Source organism: Geotrypetes seraphini, chromosome 4 (genome assembly GCF_902459505.1).
Source record: "Geotrypetes seraphini chromosome 4, aGeoSer1.1, whole genome shotgun sequence".
Taxonomy (NCBI): domain Eukaryota; kingdom Metazoa; phylum Chordata; class Amphibia; order Gymnophiona; family Dermophiidae; genus Geotrypetes; species Geotrypetes seraphini.
The window spans coordinates 173,156,538-173,180,310 of record NC_047087.1 but is presented as its reverse complement, the minus strand read 5'-3'; the positions used below and the strand labels follow the sequence as shown (position 1 = coordinate 173,180,310).

The 23,773-nt window shown below is 45.1% G+C and overlaps 1 protein-coding gene across 7 annotated transcripts in view; it reads left to right on the top strand.

Moving 5' to 3' along the window:
* MTSS2 (MTSS I-BAR domain containing 2) overlaps positions 1 to 23,773 on the top strand; it is a 296,388-nt gene that overhangs the window by 64,112 nt on the left and 208,503 nt on the right. For all 7 annotated transcript variants that reach the window (XM_033941223.1, XM_033941221.1, XM_033941218.1 and 4 more), the window contains exons 2-3: positions 10,399 to 10,460; positions 11,379 to 11,452. In XM_033941223.1, coding sequence (XP_033797114.1) covers positions 10,399 to 10,460; positions 11,379 to 11,452 — 136 coding nt within the window. The remainder of the gene's footprint in view (positions 1 to 10,398; positions 10,461 to 11,378; positions 11,453 to 23,773) is intronic.

The following is a 23,773-nucleotide window of genomic DNA, read 5'->3' as shown; positions in this document are numbered from 1 at the left end:
AACAGTGTCAGAGCCTGATGAATGCTTAGCACTGAGGAGTGTGTACAGAATGCTTACATATATGTAGGTGATGAAATCTTGGAGTGCTGCATGTGTTTCACAGAGGAGCAACACATCCCAGGTCAGGGAAGGAGGTCTGCTAATTTCAGATGAATGTAAGTGAAACTCCTCCACCCTGCAGACTATGTATTACTAAAATATTTCTCAGATTTCATTGCCAACACATTGGTTAATTGAATGTCACATGCTCAAGTGTGTGCTCAGCATTAATGTTTACTTTAATTAATTTGTTGGATGTATTTTCAGCGCTTATAGAAGTAAGCTGATAACATTGACTGAAGTAACAAGTGCAATGTAGGCAAAGGAGAAGATGGACTTTGCATTTTGTTGCTGTTTTGGCCTGACAATATTTTCCTGCTCCTAAAGGCTTCCAGCTGGCAGAATCAGGCTCTTCAGCACTGTAAGCCTGCATTTGTAACTTCACAGGGCCTTGATATTTTTTGAAACTCCTCTCTCCTTCCATCTAGCCCAGCCATCACAGTTACAGTTCTAAGTCAGGGGCCACAGACAACTTGGCCTAGCACATGTACATCCCCAGTTTAGCCACTAGGTGGCACTCTTGTGTGATAGCTGGGATTCCCACTTTACTCGAGAGCAATGAGTGCTACATTTGCAGAATTGCTAGTCCCAGTTGGATTTAGGAATAGAAGCAAGGCTGCCTGGGGACCATCTAGTACTTTGAATCACATGGGACACTGTCATGCTACACAGTTCAAAGCATCATTCCAGCCCCACATGGTAGAGAGAGGAGAATACTGCTGAAGGTACCACTATTTGCCTTCTATTTTTGCCATTCAGATAGTAGAGGGGGAGTGTAGACTTGGACACCTGACTGAACCAGCTACTGCTCCCCTTCTCCTCTGAACAAGTTTATTTATTTATTTTAAAAAGTTATTATTCACAACCATTCAACAATTCTGAGCTAGTTACAATCCAACATACATAGAAACATGATGGCAGATAAAATCCAAATGGCCCAGCTAGTCTGCCCATCCGCAGTAACCCTTATCTCTTTCTCTCTCTGAGAGATCCCCATGTGCCTATCCCAGGCCATTTTGAATTCAGACACAGTCTCTGTCTCCACCACCTCTTCTGAGAGATTGTTCCATGCATCTACTACCCTTTCTGTAAAAAAGTATTTCCTTACATTACACCTATCACCTCTTAACTTCATCCTATGCCCTCTTATTGCAGAGTTTCCTTTCAAATGAAAGAGACTCGACTCATGCGCATTTACATTATGTAGGTATTAAACGTCGCTATCATATCTCCCCTCTCCTGCCTTTCTTCCAAAGTATACAGATTGAGATCTTTAAGTTTGTCCCTATACGCCTTATGATGAAGACTATATACCATTTTAGTAGCCTTCCTCTGGACTGACTCCATCCTTTTTTATCTTTTTGAAGGTGCGGCCTCCAGAATTGTACACAATATTCTAAATGAGGTCTCACCAAAGTCTTATACAGGGGCATCAATATCTCCTTTTTCCTACTGGCCATACCTCTCCCTTTGCACCCTAGCATCCTTCTAGCTTTTGCTGTCACCTTTTCAACATGTTTGGCCACCTTAAGATCATCACATACAATCACACCCAAGTCCCACTCTTCTGTCATGCACATAAGTTCTTCACCCCCTAAACTGTACCATTCCCTCACGTTTTTGCAGCCCAAATGCATGACCTTGCATTTCTTAGCATTAAATTTTAGCTGCCAAATTTCAGACCATTCTTCAAGCTTCGCCAGGTCTTTCTTCATGTTATTCACACTATCTGACGTGTCTACTCTATTGCAGATTTTGGTATCATCCACAAAGAAGCAAATCTTACCCGACACCCCTTCAGCAATATTGTTTATAAAAATAATTAAAACAGTGTCACAAACAACAAGAAAACATAAAACCAATTCATTTCATTAATTATAACAAACAATAATATTATTCATAACCCAGTCATTTACCAGAATAAGTTCTTGGTTTCTAACTCCACAGGGACACACAGTTCCCTGTATAGATATGAATTTTGTAGTCTTGGATATAATATTTCAGGATACCAAGAAGTCTGTTGATAATATGTCTGTTTTTTATGTAAAGTATTTGTTATACTACCCATAATTACAAGTGCGTTTAGGCGGTTTGCAATTAATTTAATAGAATCTGAGAAGCATTCACCATTGACATAAAAGGAGGGAAAATAAGTTACAATCTGGCAAAGCAACAAGATACAGAATGGTATAGGGAATTACCAGCTGCTTCATCCAGAAACATAACCACTCCCCAAATGCCTGTCAGACCAGCAGTGAGGATCCAAATCTGAAGCATCTGCTCATATAACAGCAGGAGAGAGGACAAATGTCCACCAAAGAATCAACAGGAATCAGAGAAAAAGGTGACAGACCTGGACAAGTATTGGTGAATCACAATAACTTAATTAAGATAGAACCTGACACAGCCTGTATTTTAGTAACAGTGCCTGCATCAAGGGTCGGTATCTCTCAAATCCCTTTGTACAGATAAAGCAGTACAGATATGTTACAATCACTGGCTTAGCTAGGACTGAATGGGCCCTGGGTGGAAAAACAGAGAGAGGCCCCTTCTAATACTTTCACTGTAGTCCTGCTTCTCTTATGCAGCTTCCTGCGGATGGGAAGGATGCTTCAGAGTAAGACCCTGCCACCCAAAGAAGCAGCTTTCAGTTCTGCCTCTACTGTGACCACAGCAGTATGTGGAGGACAGGCTGGACTCATGTAGGAGTGTACGGGTCCAACTTCAGGTGGCCCATACCATTGGGTGGTCCTGGGCATTTTGCTGGACTTGCTGAATGATAGCTATGTCTCTGGTTATATGGTAGGATAGTAAGGTTTAATCTTCTAATTTAATGTTTCCAAGTGAGCTCATGAAAAGGTTGAAAAGTATGGGGGATAATGGGGAGCCTTGCAGAACTCCGCAGAATGCTTTCCAGGGATTGGAGAATACTCCTTCCTTTTTAACCGTGCACTCTGTTTTGTAGAAAGTCTGTGAACCAGTCTAACACAGCTCCTATAATTCTGATTTCAGATAGTTTGGCGTATGATTAAATGATGGTCTACCGAGTCAAAGGCAGTGGAAATATCAAACTGGAGTAGTATTGCTTGATGGCCGATGCTTAGTAGTTGTTTTACTTTGGTGATTAGGGTGATAATAAGGAGTTCTGTGATGTGTTGTTTTCTGAATCCATATTGGGATGGGTGAAGGCATGAATGTAGCTCATTGTAGCTAGTTGTTTGCTTACGTGGGTTTCAAGGATTTTTGTTAGAATAGGGATGCCAGCGATGGGATGGTAATTTGAAGTTTTGGAAAAGTCTGCTGTTGAAGTTTTCGGTATGGGTGTGAGAGCAATTTTGCCCATTTCCTTGGGTAATTTGCATTGGTTCAGGGAGCTATTTAGGAGGTTAGTGAGCCAGGCTATGATTTGGGGGGGGGGGGGGGGAATGGCCGACAGTAGGTAAGCAACAGAGAATACATAATCCATTGATTATAAGTAGTGGTGCCTGATTTGCCAATTCAAATCAATTCACTGACTCACTTCAGTGAATTGATTTTAATTGATTTGTTTTCCAAAAAAATCAGACTCACCGATTCAGTGACCCCCCCCCCTCACCCCAGCAACAGCAGCAGTGGCTAGCAAGCAGAGACAGTGCTCTGAATAGGTTGCTCATAGCCTTCCCTGCTGGGGCCTTCCCTCTGCTATGTCAGTGATGACATCATTGATGAAGCAGCAGAGGAAAACCCTGGTGGGGCAGGCCGCTAGCAGCCTGTTCACAATGCTGCCTTCTTCTGCTTTAGGAGGCACAGAGGTATGTCAGGTCTCACCGGGGGGAGGTTTGGTCAGGAAGTGATACACAGAGGGATAGGAGGGATTGAAAGCTGCTGCACAGGTGGGGTAGGGGGTGGTTGGGATGGAAGGCTGTTATTTTTACCTTAAATGTTCTTCTATCCTACCACAAATGTATTTCTTCCCTTAGTTCCCTTTTGCCTCAATCTGTTCGTCCATATTTCTATAGTAATTAATCAGTATGTCTGTATGTTATTATTTCCGTATCCATTTTCATTTTTACACATCACTTAGAAATTGGTAAAGCGATCAAATTATATTTTAATGAAACTTGCTGCACATGGGGGAAGAGAGGGGAGATGAAGAATTGTTGGACATGGGGTGGAGGGGAGGAAGGGAGAGATGCAACAAAAAGGTAGAAAGGGGTGAGAGGGAGAAATCGTGCATATGGTGGATACATGCATTGAGAAGAGAGAGGGAGAAATGTTTGATGAAGGGTGGAGGGCAGGGAGAGATGGTGCATGGGAAGAGAGAAATAAATGTTGCACATGATAATGGAGGGGAGGGGAATAGAGAAGTTTGACCCAGGGCACAATGCAGAGAGAGATTGAGAGAGAGAGAGAGAGAGAGAGAGAGAGATGGTAGCCACTGGGAAAGAAACAGAAATGATAGATATGGCAGTGGAAGGGAAGATACAGAGATGGAAGATAGATGGTGAGCATGGAGAAAGAAAAAACATCAAATGGGCAGGAGACCCTGACGAGCGAGTTAATAGAAGACAAACAGAAACCAGAGCCTAGGACCAGCATGATTTGAATAATAAAATGATGAGATAAAAAAAGATAGGAAAAAAAATAATTTTAGTTTCTATTTTGTGATTACAATATGTCAGATTTGTGTAATCTGCCAGAGCTAGGACCTAAAAGAGGAAAATTATTTTTGTTTGTTTATTTTGTTTACACCACAGCGCCAGCATGGGGTTGGAATGGGTAAAGGGGTGGGTGGGTGGGAGAAGAGGCTAAAATAAACCTGCCAGGATGTTTGAAAAAAACAAAACAAAAATACACAATTGTGCAGGAAAAGCTAATTGAATTGAATAGAAAAATCAATTCAATTGGCTAAAGAAAATGGAGAAAAACCAATCAAAATCACACGAAAACCACCTGGAAGAAAATTAACAAACTTCTATTAAAAGAAAAGAGAAAAAAACATTACACCAACCTAATAGGCACGGAAACCCAAGACACCAAAAAACTATTCCAAATATTAAAAGATCTAACTAACACCATACCCTATTTGACCACTAAAAATAACTCCTCCCCTTCAGCCTCCCTCCTAGCTGAACACTTCAAGAATAAAATTACAAACACCAGAGCTACTCTCATTAGTAACCCAACCCACCTACTCGAAGTCACAATACTCCCCACAGAAAATGAATCTTGTGCTGCAGACAGATCTTGGTCCCAATTCCCTAAGATACATTGGACTGAATTCAACAAACTCTACAATAAATACAGCCACGCATCATGTGAACTCAACCACTGTCCGCCATATTTCCTGTCATCAGCGAGCACTAAGTTCCGTACCTTACTCCTACACTGGATACAAACCATGCTCACAGATGGCATTTTCCCGAATGACCTCAGCGAAATCATCATCACCCCAATCTTAAAAGGCCCAAAAGGACCAACAGACCTCTCATCCAACTACAGACCAATAGCCTCAATACCTCTATATATTAAACTAACAGAAGGATTAGTAGCCAAATTCCTCACCAACTATCTCGAGGACCATAACTTACTCCATCCCACGCAATCTGGCTTCAGAACTAACTTCAGCACAGAGACACTACTAGGCTCCCTTATCGGCACAGCAAGACAACACCTCAGCATTGGAAAAAAAATACTGCTCATACAGTTGGACCTGACGGCGGCATTTGACCTGGTAGACCATAACATCCTACTTCAAATCTTGGACTCAATAGGCATCTCAGATAAAGTATACTCATGGTTTGAAGGTTTCTTAAAATCCAGAACATACAAAGTAAAATCAGACAAAGAAAAATCCAAACCTTGGTCCAACCCCTGCGGCGTTCCACAAGGGTCCCCACTGTCCCCTACTCTCTTCAACCTATATACGGCCTCTCTTGGCGTTTACCTGAACAAACAAGGCCTATCTTCTTATAGTTATGCTGATGACATCACCATCCTCATTCCTTTCGACCAACCAATGCTCTTAATGTCAGACACACTACACAGAACTCTAGCTACAGTTACGACTTGGATGGAAGACCACAAACTGAAACTCAACCCAGACAAAACTAAATTCATCCTCCTAGAAAATAACAAAATCCCAACCATAACCAACTTAGAAATCAACTCTATCAACTACCCTTTGCAAACCACCCTAAAACTTCTAGATATGACTATTGACAGAGGCTGCACCATGCAACCACAAATTAACAAAACAATACAGAAATCTTTCGCAGTTATGAGAAACCTTAGACAAGTCCGAAAATTCTTCGAAAAAACACAATTTCAGCTCCTAGTACAATCTCTAATCCTAAATATCCTAGACTATTGCAACATCCTCTACCTCCCCTGCCCTGCAATAATGATTAAACAACTACAGATAATTCAGAATACAGCTCTGAGACTCGTCTATTCATTGAAAAAACATGATCACATTACTGAGGCATTCATCAATTCTCATTGGCTTCCAATCCAGGAAAGAATACAATTTAAATTCTACTGTATACTATTTAAAACTATAAATGGAGACAGCCCAACCTACCTAAACGACCGCCTCATCCAAACCACCTCTACCAGGCATAGAAAAACACACACCCCATTCACTTACCCCCCCCAATCAAAGAAGTAAATGGAAAAAACTATACAATGGACTACTGGCCACTCAGGCAGCGAAGATAGACAACCAAGTCTCCAACCTATTGACAACAACCCCAGACTACAAGATGTTCAGAAAGGAAATAAAAACTATACTCTTCAAGAAATCCCTTAATAAAGCTTAATACCATGATAAAGCTTAACCCCCCTCTCACCATCCCCTCCCTAACCCCAGATCCTACTTTTCCCTCTCTTGGAAACCTTCTCTGATCTAACGTTGTAACCTTTCTTCCATAACTCTTTTTGTAATCTGCTTTGAACCGAAAGGTAATGGCGGATTAGAAATCTGTAATTTAATGTAATGTAAATCGAATTGAAAAGTTTTTCCCTAATTGGGCAGCACTAGTTATAACATCTTATAACATATGTGTACTACTTTGTCTCTACAAGTGGATCTGAGAGATACCGATCCCTTATGCAGGCACTAATGCCAAATCACAGACAGTGTTGGGTCCCATCTTAATAACGTTGTTGCAGTTGAACAATACTTGTCCACACCTGCTCATATTCCAGAATTAGGACCTTAGGACCTCAGTTTCTTTGCTTTTGTACCTATGAGACAGACTTATTCTAGGCTCATGAGGATTCTGTGACCTTGTGCCTCTATATTTATGACATTTCCTGACTCTTTTTCTACAAAATATCCAGGATTTGCACTTCTGTACCTCTTAAGACAGCTTAGCTGTCTCTGATCAGAATAGGATGTATGGCAATGGGCAGTCTAACGATTATTGAAGATAAAAGACTGGTGGCAAAAAGACCTTGGGTCAAGTCCTGCTTCTGCCATGGACTTGTGATTCTGGTCATCCATTAACTCAAGTACCCATTTACACTGTAAACCACTTGGGAAGGAGACTTTGCCTAAGTATAACTGGTTATAAAGTGCCCTGGTTTAGGATGCTCTATAATTGCTGCAATAATAATGCTAATAATTAACAACGCCTAGGCAGTGTCATCCTGCTAATGTTTTAGTTTTTTAATGGAACTTTCTCCAGGGCCAATAGCATTTACATGATGCCAAATTACAGCATGAAACATTGGCAGGGTGGTGTTATGCAGTGTAAATAATTGTATTAATTATGTGGTGTGCCTATTGCAAAGACTATGCATTAAAGTTGAAAATGCATGCTAAGGCATGATAGCCTAAATAAAGAATAGTAGGCTATGCACTGAAGGGTCAGTTTTCAAAAAAGGGAATTGCTGAAATGTCTAAATTAAGTGACCATGTTTTAACTATTATTGTGATTTTCAGGTGAATCTGGCCAGAATGGTTTGCAGCTGAAAATCATCCTAAATCTATCCAGTTAGTGAGTGGATAAACTAAACTTAGCTGGATAAAGCTAAAAAAAAGCTAACCAGATAAATTCTGTCAGATCCCTTCCCCAAGCACTCACATTGGCAGTGCCTCTCCCTTTTACTCCAACTTTAAAAACCTGACCCCTAGTAGAGATGGCATTATTACTGGTGCGTATGGAATATCTCATGTTGTTGCAAATGATAAACCATCCCTACTGTGTACCATAAAGATTATAATCAAGGATAAGCATTTGTAAGCACTTCCAAGTTGCAATAGGCCCAGATGTGTCGCGGGAGCCTACAGGTACAGTCGAGGGGGGGGAGGGAGGGAGGGGAATGGGAACGCGGGAGGGGGTGTCCGGTGGCAGGAGGGAGTCAGCATCTCTCCTGCCATTTGTTTTATCCCTCTCTTCTGCCGTAATTTTGAAGTGGTGGGCGGTGGCGGGGCATTTTTTTTTTGTTGTTTTGGGAGGAAGGGGGAGGGGGCACTTTATCGGGAGAAGGCGAGCTTTTTTAATTTTTTTTTATTGGGCTGATATTTTGCGTGTGTAATACACGCAAAATATCTGGCCCATTAAAAAAAAAAAAAAAAAAAAAGCCAGAAGTGACAGGGGGTTGCTTCTCCTGTTATTACTGTCAGGGCTCTGCCCCAACTCAATCGCTCACTGAGCGATTGAGCTTGTGTTCTGAAGGAATCCTGACTGTAGTAAAGTCCTGGCAGGGGGAGGGGGAGCAGAAACCTTTTCTGTTTGTTTTTTTCTTTTAATTTTTCTTTTGCGTTTTATTTCTTGTTTACTATTGTTTGGGAAAAATGGAACAAAAATTGGAATACAAAAAAATTGAAAGTTGTAAGCCCTACCCCATGAAAAAAAAGTACATTTTGCAATTTGTAAAAAGTCACCCAGGCTTATGGCTGGCTCCTGGAACACACAGCCTGGCTCTTGTCTCATCCACTGTGACCTCATAGGACATTCGTGATCTACAGTTGATCCTGCCCCATCTGTGCAATTTCTCAAAATAGTACTGGTGGACTAGATGCTGAGGCAAATTGAAAATGGTGCTCATCCCTTCTTTGTGGGAACTACGAGGGGTCTTCAAAAAGTTTCTTTTATTTTTTTTTAAACACAATTTATTAAGTACCTCAAAAGCAAATTACATCACTACCTGTAAGGTGAGCTGGCTTGTCTGACTGACTAATTGCACGATGTTCTGCGACACGCCCTCTTACTACTTCTCTCGCCACAACCATTTCCCTTGAAAATATGAAAGTGCAGAGACTTTTTGAAGAACCCCCTATTTGCCACCATATACCCCCTACCCATTGACTCTTGCTTAACTCTGTTAGTGCCTCCTGCACAACATCCTACTGAAAACATTTAGATAATATCGGTGTGGCACCTTGCCTACTGCTCACACACCCTCCCTCCCCTCATACATCACTCACTCTTGCCACTTTATTGCTTCATGCGAAGTTTGCCACATGTGGAGTCCAACTGTTAAGCTCCTACTTTCCACATAAAAAAAGAGGTCAGGGTTTGTCTTTTTGTGAGATAATTGGTTTGTAGGCTTTTGAATAGGATAAAGAGTAACTCTTGGGTTGCTAGATTTTGTTTAGCATCCTTAGTGATGTTTGTAGGCTATTTATAAACATGTTTTATGATATATTTAATGCTATATTTTCACATTGTGATATACTCTCTTGTAAGAACATAAGAATTGCTGCTGCTGGGTCAGACCAGCGGCCCATTGAGACCAGCAGTCCGCTCCCGCGGAAGCCCCCAGGTCAAAGACCTGAGCCCTAACTGAGTCTAGCCCTACCTGCGCATGCTCCAGCACAGCAGCAACCTGTCCAACTTTGTCCTAAATCCCTGGAGGGTGTTTTCCCCCAAGACAGCCTCCGGAACAGCGCTCCAGTCCTCCACCACTCCCTGGGCGAAAAAGAACCTCCTCACGCCTGTACGGAATCCATCCCCTTCCAACCCCAGAGAGTGCCCTCTCGTTCTCCCCTCCCTGGAGAGGGTGATCATAAAGCACCGACGTTGATCAGCATTTCACTAGGCAGCTACATCATGGATTGTGAGTAAACAAAAAGCATAAAGTGTCCTAGTCCTGCAAAAATGTGGGTCCTCATGCTGAGTCTCATCCCATAAAAGGATCTCTCCAACTTTTTTCCTTTTCTTACATGAGGGTCTTCGTATTCTTCATATATTGCAGTCTTATATTACTGATTTTTACACAGTATATGTTTTGTTTGTTCTGGTTGCTGTATGCAAATCTTTCTTTTCCCTATTTTTTACCTTTATACATATTTTTTTTGTTTTCTTTCAGAGCTCGTACCCTATATGGGAAGATTTCAGTTCCAAGGCTACAAAACTGCACTCCCAGCTCAGGTAAGTGTGTGAGAAACAACAACACTACTCACAACGACACTCCGGAAAGTCTAAGGGTAAAGCAGACAATAACAGACAGGGTATCCAAATGCTAAAAGAGCAAAGTAGGCACTTAAGCCGGGATTCTGTATAGGACGCCCGTCTCAGAAGCTAACAAGAGCTCTATACAGAATCGGGTCTAAGGACGCCTAAAATAAACCCAATTCTGTGACCAACGTCCATGTTACAGACACTGGTTAAAGAACTGGGTTATTGCAGATGCGGCCGCTACACTTATCGCGGCAAGGAATCTTCCTGCTGTGATAAATATAGCGGCCACAGCTGCAGCCGCCAGTCTCCCTCCCCCGAACGAACAAGGCAGGAGGGATGCCCAATCCCTCCTGCCTGGAAAACCTGGAAGACAGCCCCCGATGATCGCCAGCAGGAGGGTGTCCAACCCCTCCTGCTGGAAGACCTCTCCACCCCCCCGAAATTCACCGGCAGGAGGGTGCCCAAACCCTCCTGCTGGATGACCCCCCCAAAGTTTGCCAGTAGGAGGGTGCCCAATCCCTCCTGCTGGAAGACTCACACACACGCGAAGACCCCCTGGCTCCCCCTCCACTAACCTTAAAAATTGGACAGACGGACAGGTCTTCCTACCGTCCAGCTGGCAGGCCCACCTCTGTCAAAATGAGGTGGGCCTGCCCCTTCCTGGTGCGTTGTAGGATGCACTGGGGAGGGGCCTAAGGCCTGATTGGCCCAGGCGCCTAAGGCCCCTCCTATGGTACTAAATTCACCAAGCCATAGGGAAGCTCCAGAGGGACCTAGTGGATCCTATCATATTGAATGACTGTTTCGTTTTGCTTTGTGACTTCTGTTGGGTACATCTTTATCCTACACCTGTACTCATACCCTTTCTTTCTTCTCTTACTTCATCAGGACCACCGTGCTAGCTGCGGTAGCCTTCCTGGATGCCTTTCAGAGAGTTGCTGACATGGCCACCAACACACGAGGTAGGGATCCCTGCTAAGGGTGCTTCTTATTCCATCCTGTTCTCCCTTCTGACATTGTGAGAACTGGCACAAGACCTACTCTGTGCTCAGTGTTTATGGCTGAGTCCTGAATAAATGTTAGTGTTGTGACCTTGTTTGGTGGAGCTTCTAGCCTAAAGCATCAGATGAAAAGGTTCTCTCATTCCAGACCTTCGTTTCCACAGCAGGTAGAAGAGTGACCTATAATAGCAGTGATGTATAATATTTGTCATTCAGTGTACCAGGTATATATGTGCATATATTTTTGGACATAAGTGCTTACCTCAGCCATAGAGCTAGTATAAATGTGGGTGCTTAGTTGCTGAAGATGTGTATAAGTTATAGTATTCTATACGTTACATGCATCAGTGTGAGTCCCACTCAGAGAGTGCCCACATATACCCCCATCTCCAAATACACACTAGGACAGAGCGTGAGACTATTTGTGTATGTGTTCAGTCATGAAGTCAAGTCTTCCGTTTTTGCTCTTTTCTATTTATTGCTTTACTAGTCTTTAAGCCCGTTACATTAACGGGTGCTAGAATAGATGTATGTGTCTGTCTTTCTTTCTTTCTTTCTCTCTCTCTCTCCTTGGCCGTTGTCTGTCTGTCTTTCTTTCTGTCTCTCTGTCCACCACCACCCCTTGCCTGCTCCCCCTGTCCAGCAGTAGCCCTTCTCCTTTCATTTAACCTTTACCTGGTTTTCATGGTGGTCTGCAGTGGTTTCGGGGTCGCAGTGTCGTGGAAGAAAGGCAATGTTTAAACCGCCGCATGCTCTACCGTGCATGCGGAAACCGCCGAACGAAACAATCGCACTCCCCTTCTGCCCCACACGCATCAAGCCGCCCCCACACATCTCAAATCGAATTCGGCACGGAGGCACACATCACGGTGGCAGGGATCACGCCATTTCAATTGCGCATGCGCAGGTAAGGGTTTTATTATAGAGGATGGAATTAATTACCCATCAGTCTGTGGTCATGCACTACCTATCAAATCTTTCAAAGAAGATTAAAGACTTTCTTGTTTTCTGCCATTTCGGATTAGGGTTTGTTTGTTTTTTAATTAATATACTGTGCAAAGTCTTAATGTAAACCACGTCGAGCCCTCTTTTGCAGGGGTGATGTGGTATATAAAACGAAGGATTAGATTAGAATAGAGTGGGGGGGGGTCACGTGATGGCTATTTTCTGAGTGGACGTCTGAACACAGAGCTCTGCTCCTACTCCCCAATGAAACCCTTTTATTTTGGTTCATAGCCTGTGAATTATAATTTTTGTGACACCGGAGATCGCTTGCGCTGTGCAGCACCGATTTGACTACAGGAGAGGCTTTATTTTCTGGTGGCGCAAGGGATGCCAATAAAAGCTCTCAGAATGCTTAAAAGCAGCGTGGCCCATACAAGCAAGTTGGTGGGGATGAAACGGAGATGCCTCTGGACCGTTCTTCCGATGAGGTACTACAAGTGTCCATAAGGCATCTTTCCCAATTATTAGATGACAAACTTGCTAAATTGCATGCCTCCATGGATGAACTAATAGGTGCTTTGGCAAGACACACTGCGCAAATCCAGCACGTCGAAGAACACCTGTCAGCCCAGGAAGATTGCACTGTGGCGGCGGATGGCCGGATTGCCTCCCTGGAAACTTGAGTCTGCCAACTCATGGAAAAGGTCGAGGACCAGGAAAACAGGGCCTGATGGAAAAATCTACGGCTCATTGGGATACCGGAGGGCATTCAAGATCTGGAGCTTTTACAGCTGAGGCAACGGTGGCTGCCGAAAGAGCTGGGCCTGCCTGAACAAGTGAGTCCTATGGTGGTAGAACGTGTACACCGCATGGGGCAATGTCACAGTGGTGAGAGCAACGGCCACCCGAGACCCGTATTGGCCAGATTCCATAACTACGCAATCAAGGCTTGCCTTCTTGACCTGTTAAAAATATCCAGCCATTTGGAATATGAGGGCGCTAAGATCATGATATTTCAAGATTTTTCTACTAAGCACTTCTAGAAGTGCTTAAATCAGTGAGTGCTTACCATACTGCAGAATTCCTTTGGGACACTGTCTTAGATACTGTAGATTCATAGAAACATAGAACATGACGGCAGAAAAGGGCCACGGCCCATCTAGTCTGCCTACACTAATGGCCCACCCCCTAACTACCTCCATGAAGAGATCCCACATGCCAATCCCATCTTTTCTTAAAATCTTGCACGCTACTGGCCTCAATTACCTGTTGTGGAAGATTATTCCAGCGATCAACCACCCTTTCGGTGAAGAAATATTTTCTGGTGTCGCCATGAAATTTCCCACCACTGATTTTCAACGGATGCCCTCTTGTTGCTGTGTGTCCTTTAAGGAAAAAGAGATCCTCTTCCACCTCGATACGGCCTGTGACATATTTGAACGTCTCGATCATGTCTCTCCTCTCTCTGCGTTCCTCGAGTGAGTACAGCTGCAACTTACCCAGTCGTTCCTCATACGGGAGATCCTTGAGACATGAGACCATCGTATCGGAGAGGGTATCGTTTACCACTACCCTCTGAAGTCTATCTCTAAGCCAGTCCCTAACCCATGCAGTTAATATTTCACCCAGTCCCATCGAACCCATCTTGCTCAATAACCTGTGGTGTGGGACGCTATCAAACACTTTGCTGAAGTCCAAGTACACGACGTCCAGGGACTCCCCTATATCCAGCTTTCTTGTTACCCAGTCAAAGAAGCTGTTCAGATTTGATTGGCAGGACCTTCCCTTCGTAAAACCATGTTGATGGGGATCTCGTAGATTCTCCTCGTTCAGGATCGTATCCAATTGGTGTTTGATTAATGTTTCCATAAGTTTACTCACTATCGATGTGAGACTCACCAGACTATAATTCTCAGCTTCCGTCCTACATCCCTCACAAAGAGGCCGAAAGAGCTGTTCTGGGATTTACTCTGTTGCATATATGAACTTGTGAGCGCAAGGCCATAGGTGCAATAATTACAGAACCAGGGCCAGTTCCATGGAATTTACTTTCCATCATTTTGAGACAGGCTCAACTAAACAAGTATTTGGTGAGTGATTTTGTTTTCTGTTTGCCTGTAGTGTGTTTCTTTGTCTTATATTACAGGAGATATGATTCAGACGTTCAAATACTTGAAAGGTATTAACGTAGAACAAAAACTTTTCCAGAGAAAGGAAAATGGTAAAACCAGAGGACATAATTTGAGGGGTGGGAGATTCAAGAGCAATATAAAGAAATTCTTCTTTACGGAGAGGGTGGTGGATGCCTGGAATGTGAGAGAGGTGGTGGAGAGGAAAACGGTGACGGAGTTCAAAAAAGCGTGGGATGAACACAGAGGATCTAGAATCAGAAAATAATAGTAAATATTGAAGAACTAAGGCCAGTACTGGGCAGACTTGCACAGTCTGTGTCTGTATATGGCCGTTTGAGGAGAGGATGGGCTGGGGAGGGCTTCAGTGGCTGGGAGGGTGTAGATGGACTGGAGTGAGCTTTGACAGAGACTTCAGTAGTTAGAACCTAAGAACAGTACCGGGCAGAGCTTTAGATTCGTGCCCAGAAATAGCTAAGGAGAAGAAGAACCCCCCCCAACAAATTTTTAGATTGAATCAGGTTGGGCGGACTAGATGGACCATTCGAGTCTTTCTCTGTTGTCATCTATTATGTTACTATGTTACTGCTCACAGCTGGTCACCAGAGGTATTAAGTTTGCCTTCCTTTATCCAGCTAAGATGCACTTGACCTACGTGAATCGGACTCTTATTTTGTCCAAAGTGGAGGAGCTGAAGCGCTTCATTGATGCTCTGCTGGCAAAGTAATGGAGCTTCGGAGGACCTAACGTCTGGGGTTTTTTAAGGGATTAAGGAAACTTTGGCCTCTGTGTCTGCAGGGCACCTTTCTCACTCTCTGCAGGATTATCCATTTGTGAATGTGCGGGTTCTTTATAGTGACTGTCCTGGAAACTCACTGTAGTTCTCTGGTGGGATCTCTTGAACTGGGGAAGGCTGTGCAGAGTTTTGTGACTGTGCTGTTTTGAGGTGCTGGTGTGTTCTCTCCTTTTTCTATAAGTGGCCTTGTTGGCCTTGTGGTGGATAGCACGTGTGATGGCATTTTTGGCCGAAATATACTTTGGATATTCATGTCCCGGTGTCTTTACACCCTTTTCACTTGTTTTTTTGATCACAGGTTGTGAACTGGTTTATGATGTTGTTTCTTTTGGATGGGGGTTTGTTGGAGGGAGGAGGTTGAGGAGTGGAGTGTGAGGGTCTTTGTGTTCTTTCTGGGAGATGGATAGTCTGGGGTTGTGGCTGAATGTATGGGTGTGGGTTAGCTGGGGGGTGGCTGGGGAAGAGGGGGGTGGCTGGGGGGAAGGAGGGTGCTTGTGAGGGATGGGGGTGCGTGTCTGGGGGTTCTGGGGGAGTTCAAGTGTGGAGGAGGGCTGGGTCCTGGGATTCTTCATAGTCCTGTTCTGAAGCATGAGTAGGTACTGTGTTGGCTCGGCTGGGAGGCTGACACAGTTGCCTCATACAGACTGTTCCACTATGAGTTCATATTCACTGCCTGCTTTCCTAATGAGTAATATCAAGGTTGCTAGCTTTAATGTGGATGGTTTGCACTCTCCAGTTAAGCACAGCAAGGTGCTCCAATACTGTAGGAAACTGAAAGTTGATGTCCTGCTCATGCAGGAGACCCATCTTAATGTTTCTGTGCATGCCAAACTGCAGAGAGATTGGGTGGGAGAGCTGGGTTATGCCTCCTACAATAATAGGCAATGGGGTATTGCCATACTCTTTCACAAGAAACATACCTGCATGTTACACAAACTGGTTCAGGATGCTATGTGATTTGGGCAGGGGATTTTGTGGGGAAAAATATGTTTTTTGTTCCATCTATGCCCCTAACATATACTCTCATAGATTCTTTTTTGTATTAGTGGCTGCTCTCACTCCTTTTTCAGAGTATCAATTAGTCTTAGGTGGGGACTTTAATCTTACTGCTAACCCCCTTATAAATTGTAAGCCTCCCAAGCCTAGGCTGAAAGGGAGTGAACACAAAGTGGTGAATTTTGTTGCAAATCAACTAGGCCTTGTGGACCTGTGGCATACCCTCCTTCCTGATGAATCCAATTTCACTTATCATTCTCCAGTACATGGTGAGCTTACCTCTTCATTCACATTGGCTAGAGATACGTGACAAGGCTGCCCCCTCTCCCCCATGCTTTTTGTTCTGGCCTTGGAACCATTGTCTACTAAAATTGACAACAGCAGCCCTTGCGAGGTATACGGCTGGGGCCTCATGAATTTAAAATTAACTTATTTGCTGAAGATATGCTCATCTTTTTGGGTGACGCGGTGCAGGAGGTTCCCCAGTTGGTGGAGCTTATTCATTGGTTTGGTGCACTTGCTGGTGTGCGGATTAACTTCGATAAGTCAGACATGTTGGTGGTCACCCCACAGTGTACCTTGCGGAGGGATTCCACTTTTCCACTACAGTTGTCCAAGGGTATCCTCAAATATCTGGGGATTTACCTGCATGGTGACCTCAAGGTGGTTTATCAGAGGAATGTGCTGGATAGGCTGGATACTATTGGGCACTCTGTCGGAGGTGGATGGTCTTCCCGATCTCTTTTATTGGACATATAGCCCTTGTTAAAATGGTCCTTTTACCTAAGATGCTATACCTCCTTCAAATGGAACCTTTATGGGTTAAACAGTCTGATGTGAAGGTTTATAAGGGTATTGCTTCTTCTTTTATTTGGCGCTCCCAGTGGGTGAGAATAGAGTATCATAAGCTGGTCAGAGATCATGATCGGGATTGAGCCAATTTCCCTGACTTGCATCTTTACAACATGGCTGCTCTACTATGCTGGGTGCATGAGGTGTACTCTGGAGCCTCTACGTTTGCTCCGGTAGTGTTTTGGCATTTGCTGGCTGCTCCAGTCTCAGTCTTTAATGTTTTGCGGACGGGAGCCGGGTTTTGTGCTTCTCTGCTGCGACCCTTGTGATCTGCGTGCTGCTGGTGGCGATCTTCCCTGGGGGGCTCAGTGGGCCCATCGCTTTTTTGGGAATTCATGGGCAATCCTGACTTCCCTGCTACCATGAAAGATGTATTTTTCCTGCGAGCTCGTCGGTTGGGCTGCCGATTTGTTGGTCAGGTTGCTGAGTTGGGCTCTGGGATGGTTCCCTCTTTCCGGTCCTGTTGGGAGTATTGGGGTTGGTCTGAGGGGTCTGTGCTTGATTACCTCCAGCTTCGCAGTTACTGTTCCTTGCTGTGCTCCCCTGGCAACATACTGCCCACGTTTTCCTCCTTGGACCAGGTTTTCCTCTCTGTCTGGTCCGAATTTAACATGCTTTCAAGCTGGTACAAGATTGGGAAGTCCTGGAAGCCTGCACGATTTTTGGACTTGATGGCGGAGGATTGGGGCTTATAGCTGGGGCAGGAGGTCACTGCAGATGAGTTGGCCTTGTGCATTGTGGAGAGTGCTGGAGCCTTTCCTAATGTGAGCAACATGAGGTGCATCTTAATATTTTGCATAAGGCATGCACACATATCCTATATAATAAAACCCTAAGCGTGAATACGCACTTAGGGTTTCATGTTCCCTGCCGCCGTGGTGTGTGATCCGTGGCCGTGTTCCATTTTAGAATCCAGCGACAGGGAACACTCTGGCCACTCCCCTCCTCCCGCCCTCACTCACCAACCGCTGCTGCTGAAGGAAGCGCAGCGGCACCAGAGCCGCATCATCGCCACCTGATGGCCGGACGCAGTGGCCGCCACTGCTGTCAAACTGCCCAGTACCGCTGCCGACGCCGCTCTTCAAAGGAGCCTGGTGAGGATAGTGGCCGCCTGTAGCAAACTTCGCAGGCCGCTAAGCACCTCAGTAGCACGTTTCCTCTGACGTGCGCGATCGCGTCAGAGGGGACTTGCTACTGAGGTGCATAGTGGCCTGCGCGGTTCACTACAGCTGGCCGCTATCCTCTCCAGGCTGCAAATGAACATGCTGGACAGGGGGAGCAGGTAAGGGGTGCTGATGGGCCAGGGAACAGGAAAGAGGGACAGGGAGAGCATGAAAGAGGTGCTGATGGACCGGGGAGTAGGGAAGAGGGACAGGGGGAGCACGGAAAAGGTGCTGATGGACCAGGGGGAAGGGAAGAGGGACAAGGGGGGGCACAAAAGAGGTGCTGATGGACGATGGATCAGGGAAGAGGGACAGGGGGAGCACAAAAGAGGTGCTGATGGACGGGGGAGCAGGGAAGAGGGACAGGGGGAGCAGGTAAAGGGTGCTGATGGGCCGGGGAGCAGGGAAGAGGGACAGGGGAGGCACAAAAGAGGTGCTGATGGACGGAGGAGCAGGAAAGAGGGACAGGGGGAGCACAAAAGAGGTGCTGATGGACTGGGGAGCAGGGAAGAGGGACAGGGGGAGCACAGAAGAGGTGCTGATAGACCGGGGAGCAGGGAAGAGGGACAGGGGGAGCACAAAAGAGGTGCTGATGGACTGGGGAGCAGGGAAGAGGGACAGGGGGAGCACAGAAGAGGTGCTGATGGACCGTGGAGCAGGAAAGAGGGACAGGGGGAGCACGAAAGAGGTGCTGATGGACTGGGGAGCAGGGAAGAGGGACAGGGGGAGCACAGAAGAGGTGCTGATGGACGGGGGAGCAGGGAAGAGGGACAGGGGGAGCAGGTAAGGGATGCTGATGGGCCGGGGAGCAGGGAAGAGGGACAGGGGAGGCACAAAAGAGGTGCTGATGGACGGGGAGCAGGGAAGAGGGACAGGGGGAGCACAAAAGAGGTGCTGATGGACTGGGGAGCAGGGAAGAGGGACGGGGAGCACAGAAGAGGTGCTGATGGACCGAGGAGCAGGGAAGAGGGACAGGGGGAGCACAGAAGAGGTGCTGATGGACCGGGGAGCAGGGAAGAGGAACAGTGGGAGCACAGAAGAGGTGCTGATGGACCTGGGAGCAGGGAAGAGGGACAGGGGGAGCACAAAAGAGGTGCTGATGGACTGGGGAGCAGAGAAGAGGGACAGGGGGAGCACAGAAGAGGTACTGATGGACCGGGGAGCAGGGAAGAGGGACAGGGGGGAGCACAAAAGAGGTGCTGATGGACTGGGGAGCAGGGAAGAGGGAAAGGGGGAGCACAGAAGAGGTGCTGATGGTCCGGGGAGCAGGGAAGAGGGACAGGGGGAGCACGGAAGAGGTGCTGATGGACGGGGGAGCAGGGAAGAGGGACAGGGGGAGCAGGGAAGAGGTGCTGATGGACGGGGGAGCAGGGAAGAGGGACAGGGGGAGCAGGGAAGAGGTGCTGATGGACGGGGGAGCAGGGAAGAGGGACAGGGGGAGCACGGAAGAGGTACTGAGGGAGAAGGGCTACTGCTGGACAGGGGAACTGGCAAGGGGTGGTGGTGGACAGCGGAGGAAAAAGAGACAGAAAAAAAGGCAGACAGAAAGCAGCCAAGGAGAGAGAGAGAGAGAAAGATAGACAGACACATCTATTCTACCACCCGTTAATGTAACGGGCTTAAAGACTAGTACATGTATATATTGGTATTCTATACATTTACATCCATACCAGGCACGTAAATGTTAGCACCCGCTAGAGGTCGATCAAATTTCCCAAAATTCCAGTGTGGCCATGTTTCAGTTTTGGCCAAAAAATACTGGTATATTTCAACTGGAACTGAAACTTCCCTCATCCTGTGTTCTCATCACTCCTAGGTCCTCCCTGGGCCTACTTTAGAAGCTTTGATGGTCTAGTGGCCTAACTGAGGCAGGAGTGATCTCCAGTCTCTCCTGCATTTGTTGTTTTTGCAGTTAGAAGGTTGCTGAGATCTTCAGCGGCACTCTCAGAATTTATCACTGAAAGTCGCAGCAGCCATTTTGAGATTGGAGCCAGCATAGACTGAATTAGTCCACCAATTTTTGCTCCAGTTTAAAATGGCTGCCAGTTTGATGATGGAGGCAGCAGTGAAGGAGCGGCTGGGGATCACTCCAGTCCCAGTTAGGCCACTAAACCATCAAGGTGTAAGGTAGGCCAGGAGTGATAAGGGAAGCGCTCTCTGGCCTCAAGGGGAGGGACCTGATTGATTTCAGTTTAGTGTAGCAAATTTGTTGCTGCCCATTTGGTTTCAGTTGGTTGGTCTCTAGTAGAAGAGACCTGTCATAAAAGGAAATATTGGTATTGTGAGGGAAGTAGGCACAGAGGGGAGAAAGTGGCATGAGGCAGAAAGGTAGAGAAAGCCAAATGTATTATTGGACAGAGGAGGGGAGTGCAGAAAGGACATAAGGGGAGGGGAAGGGAGAGAGGGAAACTATTCAGCTCTTCAGTTAGAGGAAAAATGGGGGAGAATCAGTGAATGGTAAATACTATAGCTGCCCGATTCCTGATTTGACGATTAGGGGTGCCGGTGTTCTGTATGATCTGTAAAGTTTAGTAGCATACAGATGGTACCACTGAGGTCTGCATGAAATAATAATATTGAAAACTATTTAAGACTCTCCAGTTACTATTTTACTACAGGGCAGGCAGGGAAGTAGATGGCCTGGAGACAAGAGAGAGATTAGATAAGGCAGTGGGGAAGAGTGGGAGAGGCTGAAGTCATGGAGTGAGGAAAAGAGAGAGAGATACTGAGACAAGAGAGCTGGAAGAGCAGAAGTGGGGGACAGAGAGAGAGAGAGAAATGAGGAGAGCAGAGTCAGAAAGATGCCATATTCAGAAATGGAGAGACAAAAAGAGAGAGATACTTGCTCTGGGATGAGGGGTGTAGAAGGAGAAAGGGAACAGAGGGGGGGGGGAAGCTGGATAGAAAGAGAAGCAGGGCCAAAGGGGGAGGGATGGGGACATAGTGAATGGAAAGGGCAGAGAGAGAGAGAGGGCAGATCCATGGAACAGAGAGAGAGGACAAACACTGGATAGAAAGAAGAGAGTGAAGAGAATGATTAAAGCAAAAATGACAAAAGGTAGAAAAAAGATTTGTGTGTGTTGCTTTATTGTAGCTTTATTGATAAATGTTGTTAAAAGAAAATGGAAATGAAGTAATCTTTTTATTAGGCTAATTTTAATAGATTTTATACTAACCAGGTCAGGACAGGATACTGTAACAGCAGTATACTGTACTGACCTGAAGAATGAGGTTTTGGCCTCTGAAAACTAATTCAAAAATGGATTAGTCCAATAAAATAGTATATTCTTAATTTCCATTATTGTTTTATTTCTGTTTGTTAATTTGTAAACTGGTAATTGTTATTTGTCAGTTGTTGTTTTTTCAAATTTACATCTGCTATCTTTTGCACAATATTAAGGGTCATGTGTTACTGTTTCTGTGGTGTTGCATTGTATGCAGAGTCTGTCTTCTTGGCTGTTTAGTTTAACTTTTGTCTACATATTTCTATTATTAGTTTGTGATTACATATTTAATACCGGGCAAGGGTATATTTGTGTTCTGTGTGTATGAAAAGGACATGGTTTTCTATTAGCATTGACTGTGCAGGATCGATCTATATTATTTATTTGGTTTTATATCCCAACCTCCCCAAAGAGCTCAGAACAGATTACAGTTTACATTAGAGAATGACATGGGGACAAATTTTTCCCTGTCCCTGCGGGAACTCACTTTCCCATCCCGTCCCCGTGAGTTCTTTTCCTGTCCCTGCCCCGTTCCTGCAAACTCCATCCTCATCTGTACAAGCCTCAAACACTTTAAAATTATAAGTGTTTGAGGCATGTGCAATTAAAGCAGAGCTTACAGGAACAGGGACAGTGACAGCGGCAAAACTCATGGGGACAGGACAGGGAAATTGAGTTCCTGCGGGGACGGGGATAGATTTGTCCGTGTCATTCTTTAGTTTACATTCAAAGTCCTTACATTACATAAGGACTTCTCTTTGAACACTACATGAGTTTACAGTTTATCAGCAAGGAGTTATGACTTTGCAAAATTATGAAATTACATGAGGATACTCTTCAAACATTGAATTGGGTTACAGTTTATCCTGCATGGGGTACTACTTTAGAATCAAGTGGAAGATACAGTTAAGGTGAGTGGTATAAAGAGTCTGTCTTGATAATACAGTTTAAAAATTAACGAGCCTGGCATATTAATCTGGCTTGTTTAATTTTACAATATAAATTGATTCAACTTTAAAACTTAAAAAGCTATGTCAATGAAAGCAAATTGAATCGAATTGAAAATTTTTTCTCTGAATCGGGCAAATCTAGTAAATACTGATCCTTGCCAGAGGGATGGGAAGAGAAAGAGAAGGAATTTGTAGGATGAGGGACAGGGAGATCAATGCTAGAGGTGAAATGGAAGATGTTATATTGGGGCTGATGAGTCCCTATCATTGATAACTTGGACATTTTTCACAGCAGAGAAAGGGGCAACTTCAATTTCCATCCAGAGTCTGGTTAGCCTAGAGCTGGCCCTTCTTTCTGTGATTGACTTTTGGCAGGAGGAATACCTCAGCATAGAATAGCTCAGCCTGTTGCATGCCTCTTCCATGACGTGCAGGAGACATCACCTTCTCTGCTTGCGCCGTGATCTCGCTTGGGTCTGCCCTTAGATGGGCTGCAGGCCACAGTCTCAAGACTAATGCAAAAAGAACCCTGTGGCTGCTGAAATGAAGAATGAGACTGTGAAAGCTAAAAAGCAACGAAGCGGTGCAGAACTGAAGGGAGATTTCTGGCACAGACATCTTTAGAAATGTCAGCGCTTCAGTTCAGCTTTCCACGTTTTTCAGCACAGATGTCATTGGCTGGCAGTGTCATAGTGATTAGGGAGACTCAGTCAATACACTCTCCATCTTTTTGAGTTTCAGTACCACACAGGCAGAACTGGGCAGCCAGCCCCTGATACTGGAAGTTGACCAGCAATTAAATAATTCATTCGAGTTGGTTTTTTGTTATGTTTTATCCCTTTTTAAGTTAGTCCCAGGACACAGTGAAGACATTGTGATCATTTTCTCGGCACACAGAGGCCGCTCTGTGAGCTTGTGAAAGATTACTGTGAAGGGCCAGTGTCCAGGCGGAAGGGACAGATCCGTTTACAGATAGAGATGCTGGCTGCTGCTTTCAATTTCATCCTTCACACCCATGAGAACCAGGACAGAATCCCTCCTAGGGTTCCTACCCACTTCAGGCCTGACTTTCAGGATGCTTACAAGGAATAATTTATAAGCTATATTTGCATACATTTGGTCTGCAGGGGAGGTTGATTTGCATATTTTCATTATCTTTTATATCAGACCTGTTGGGAAGCTTGGGGATGGAGCTGAAAATTGCTAATCCAGAGCTTAGGCTTATTC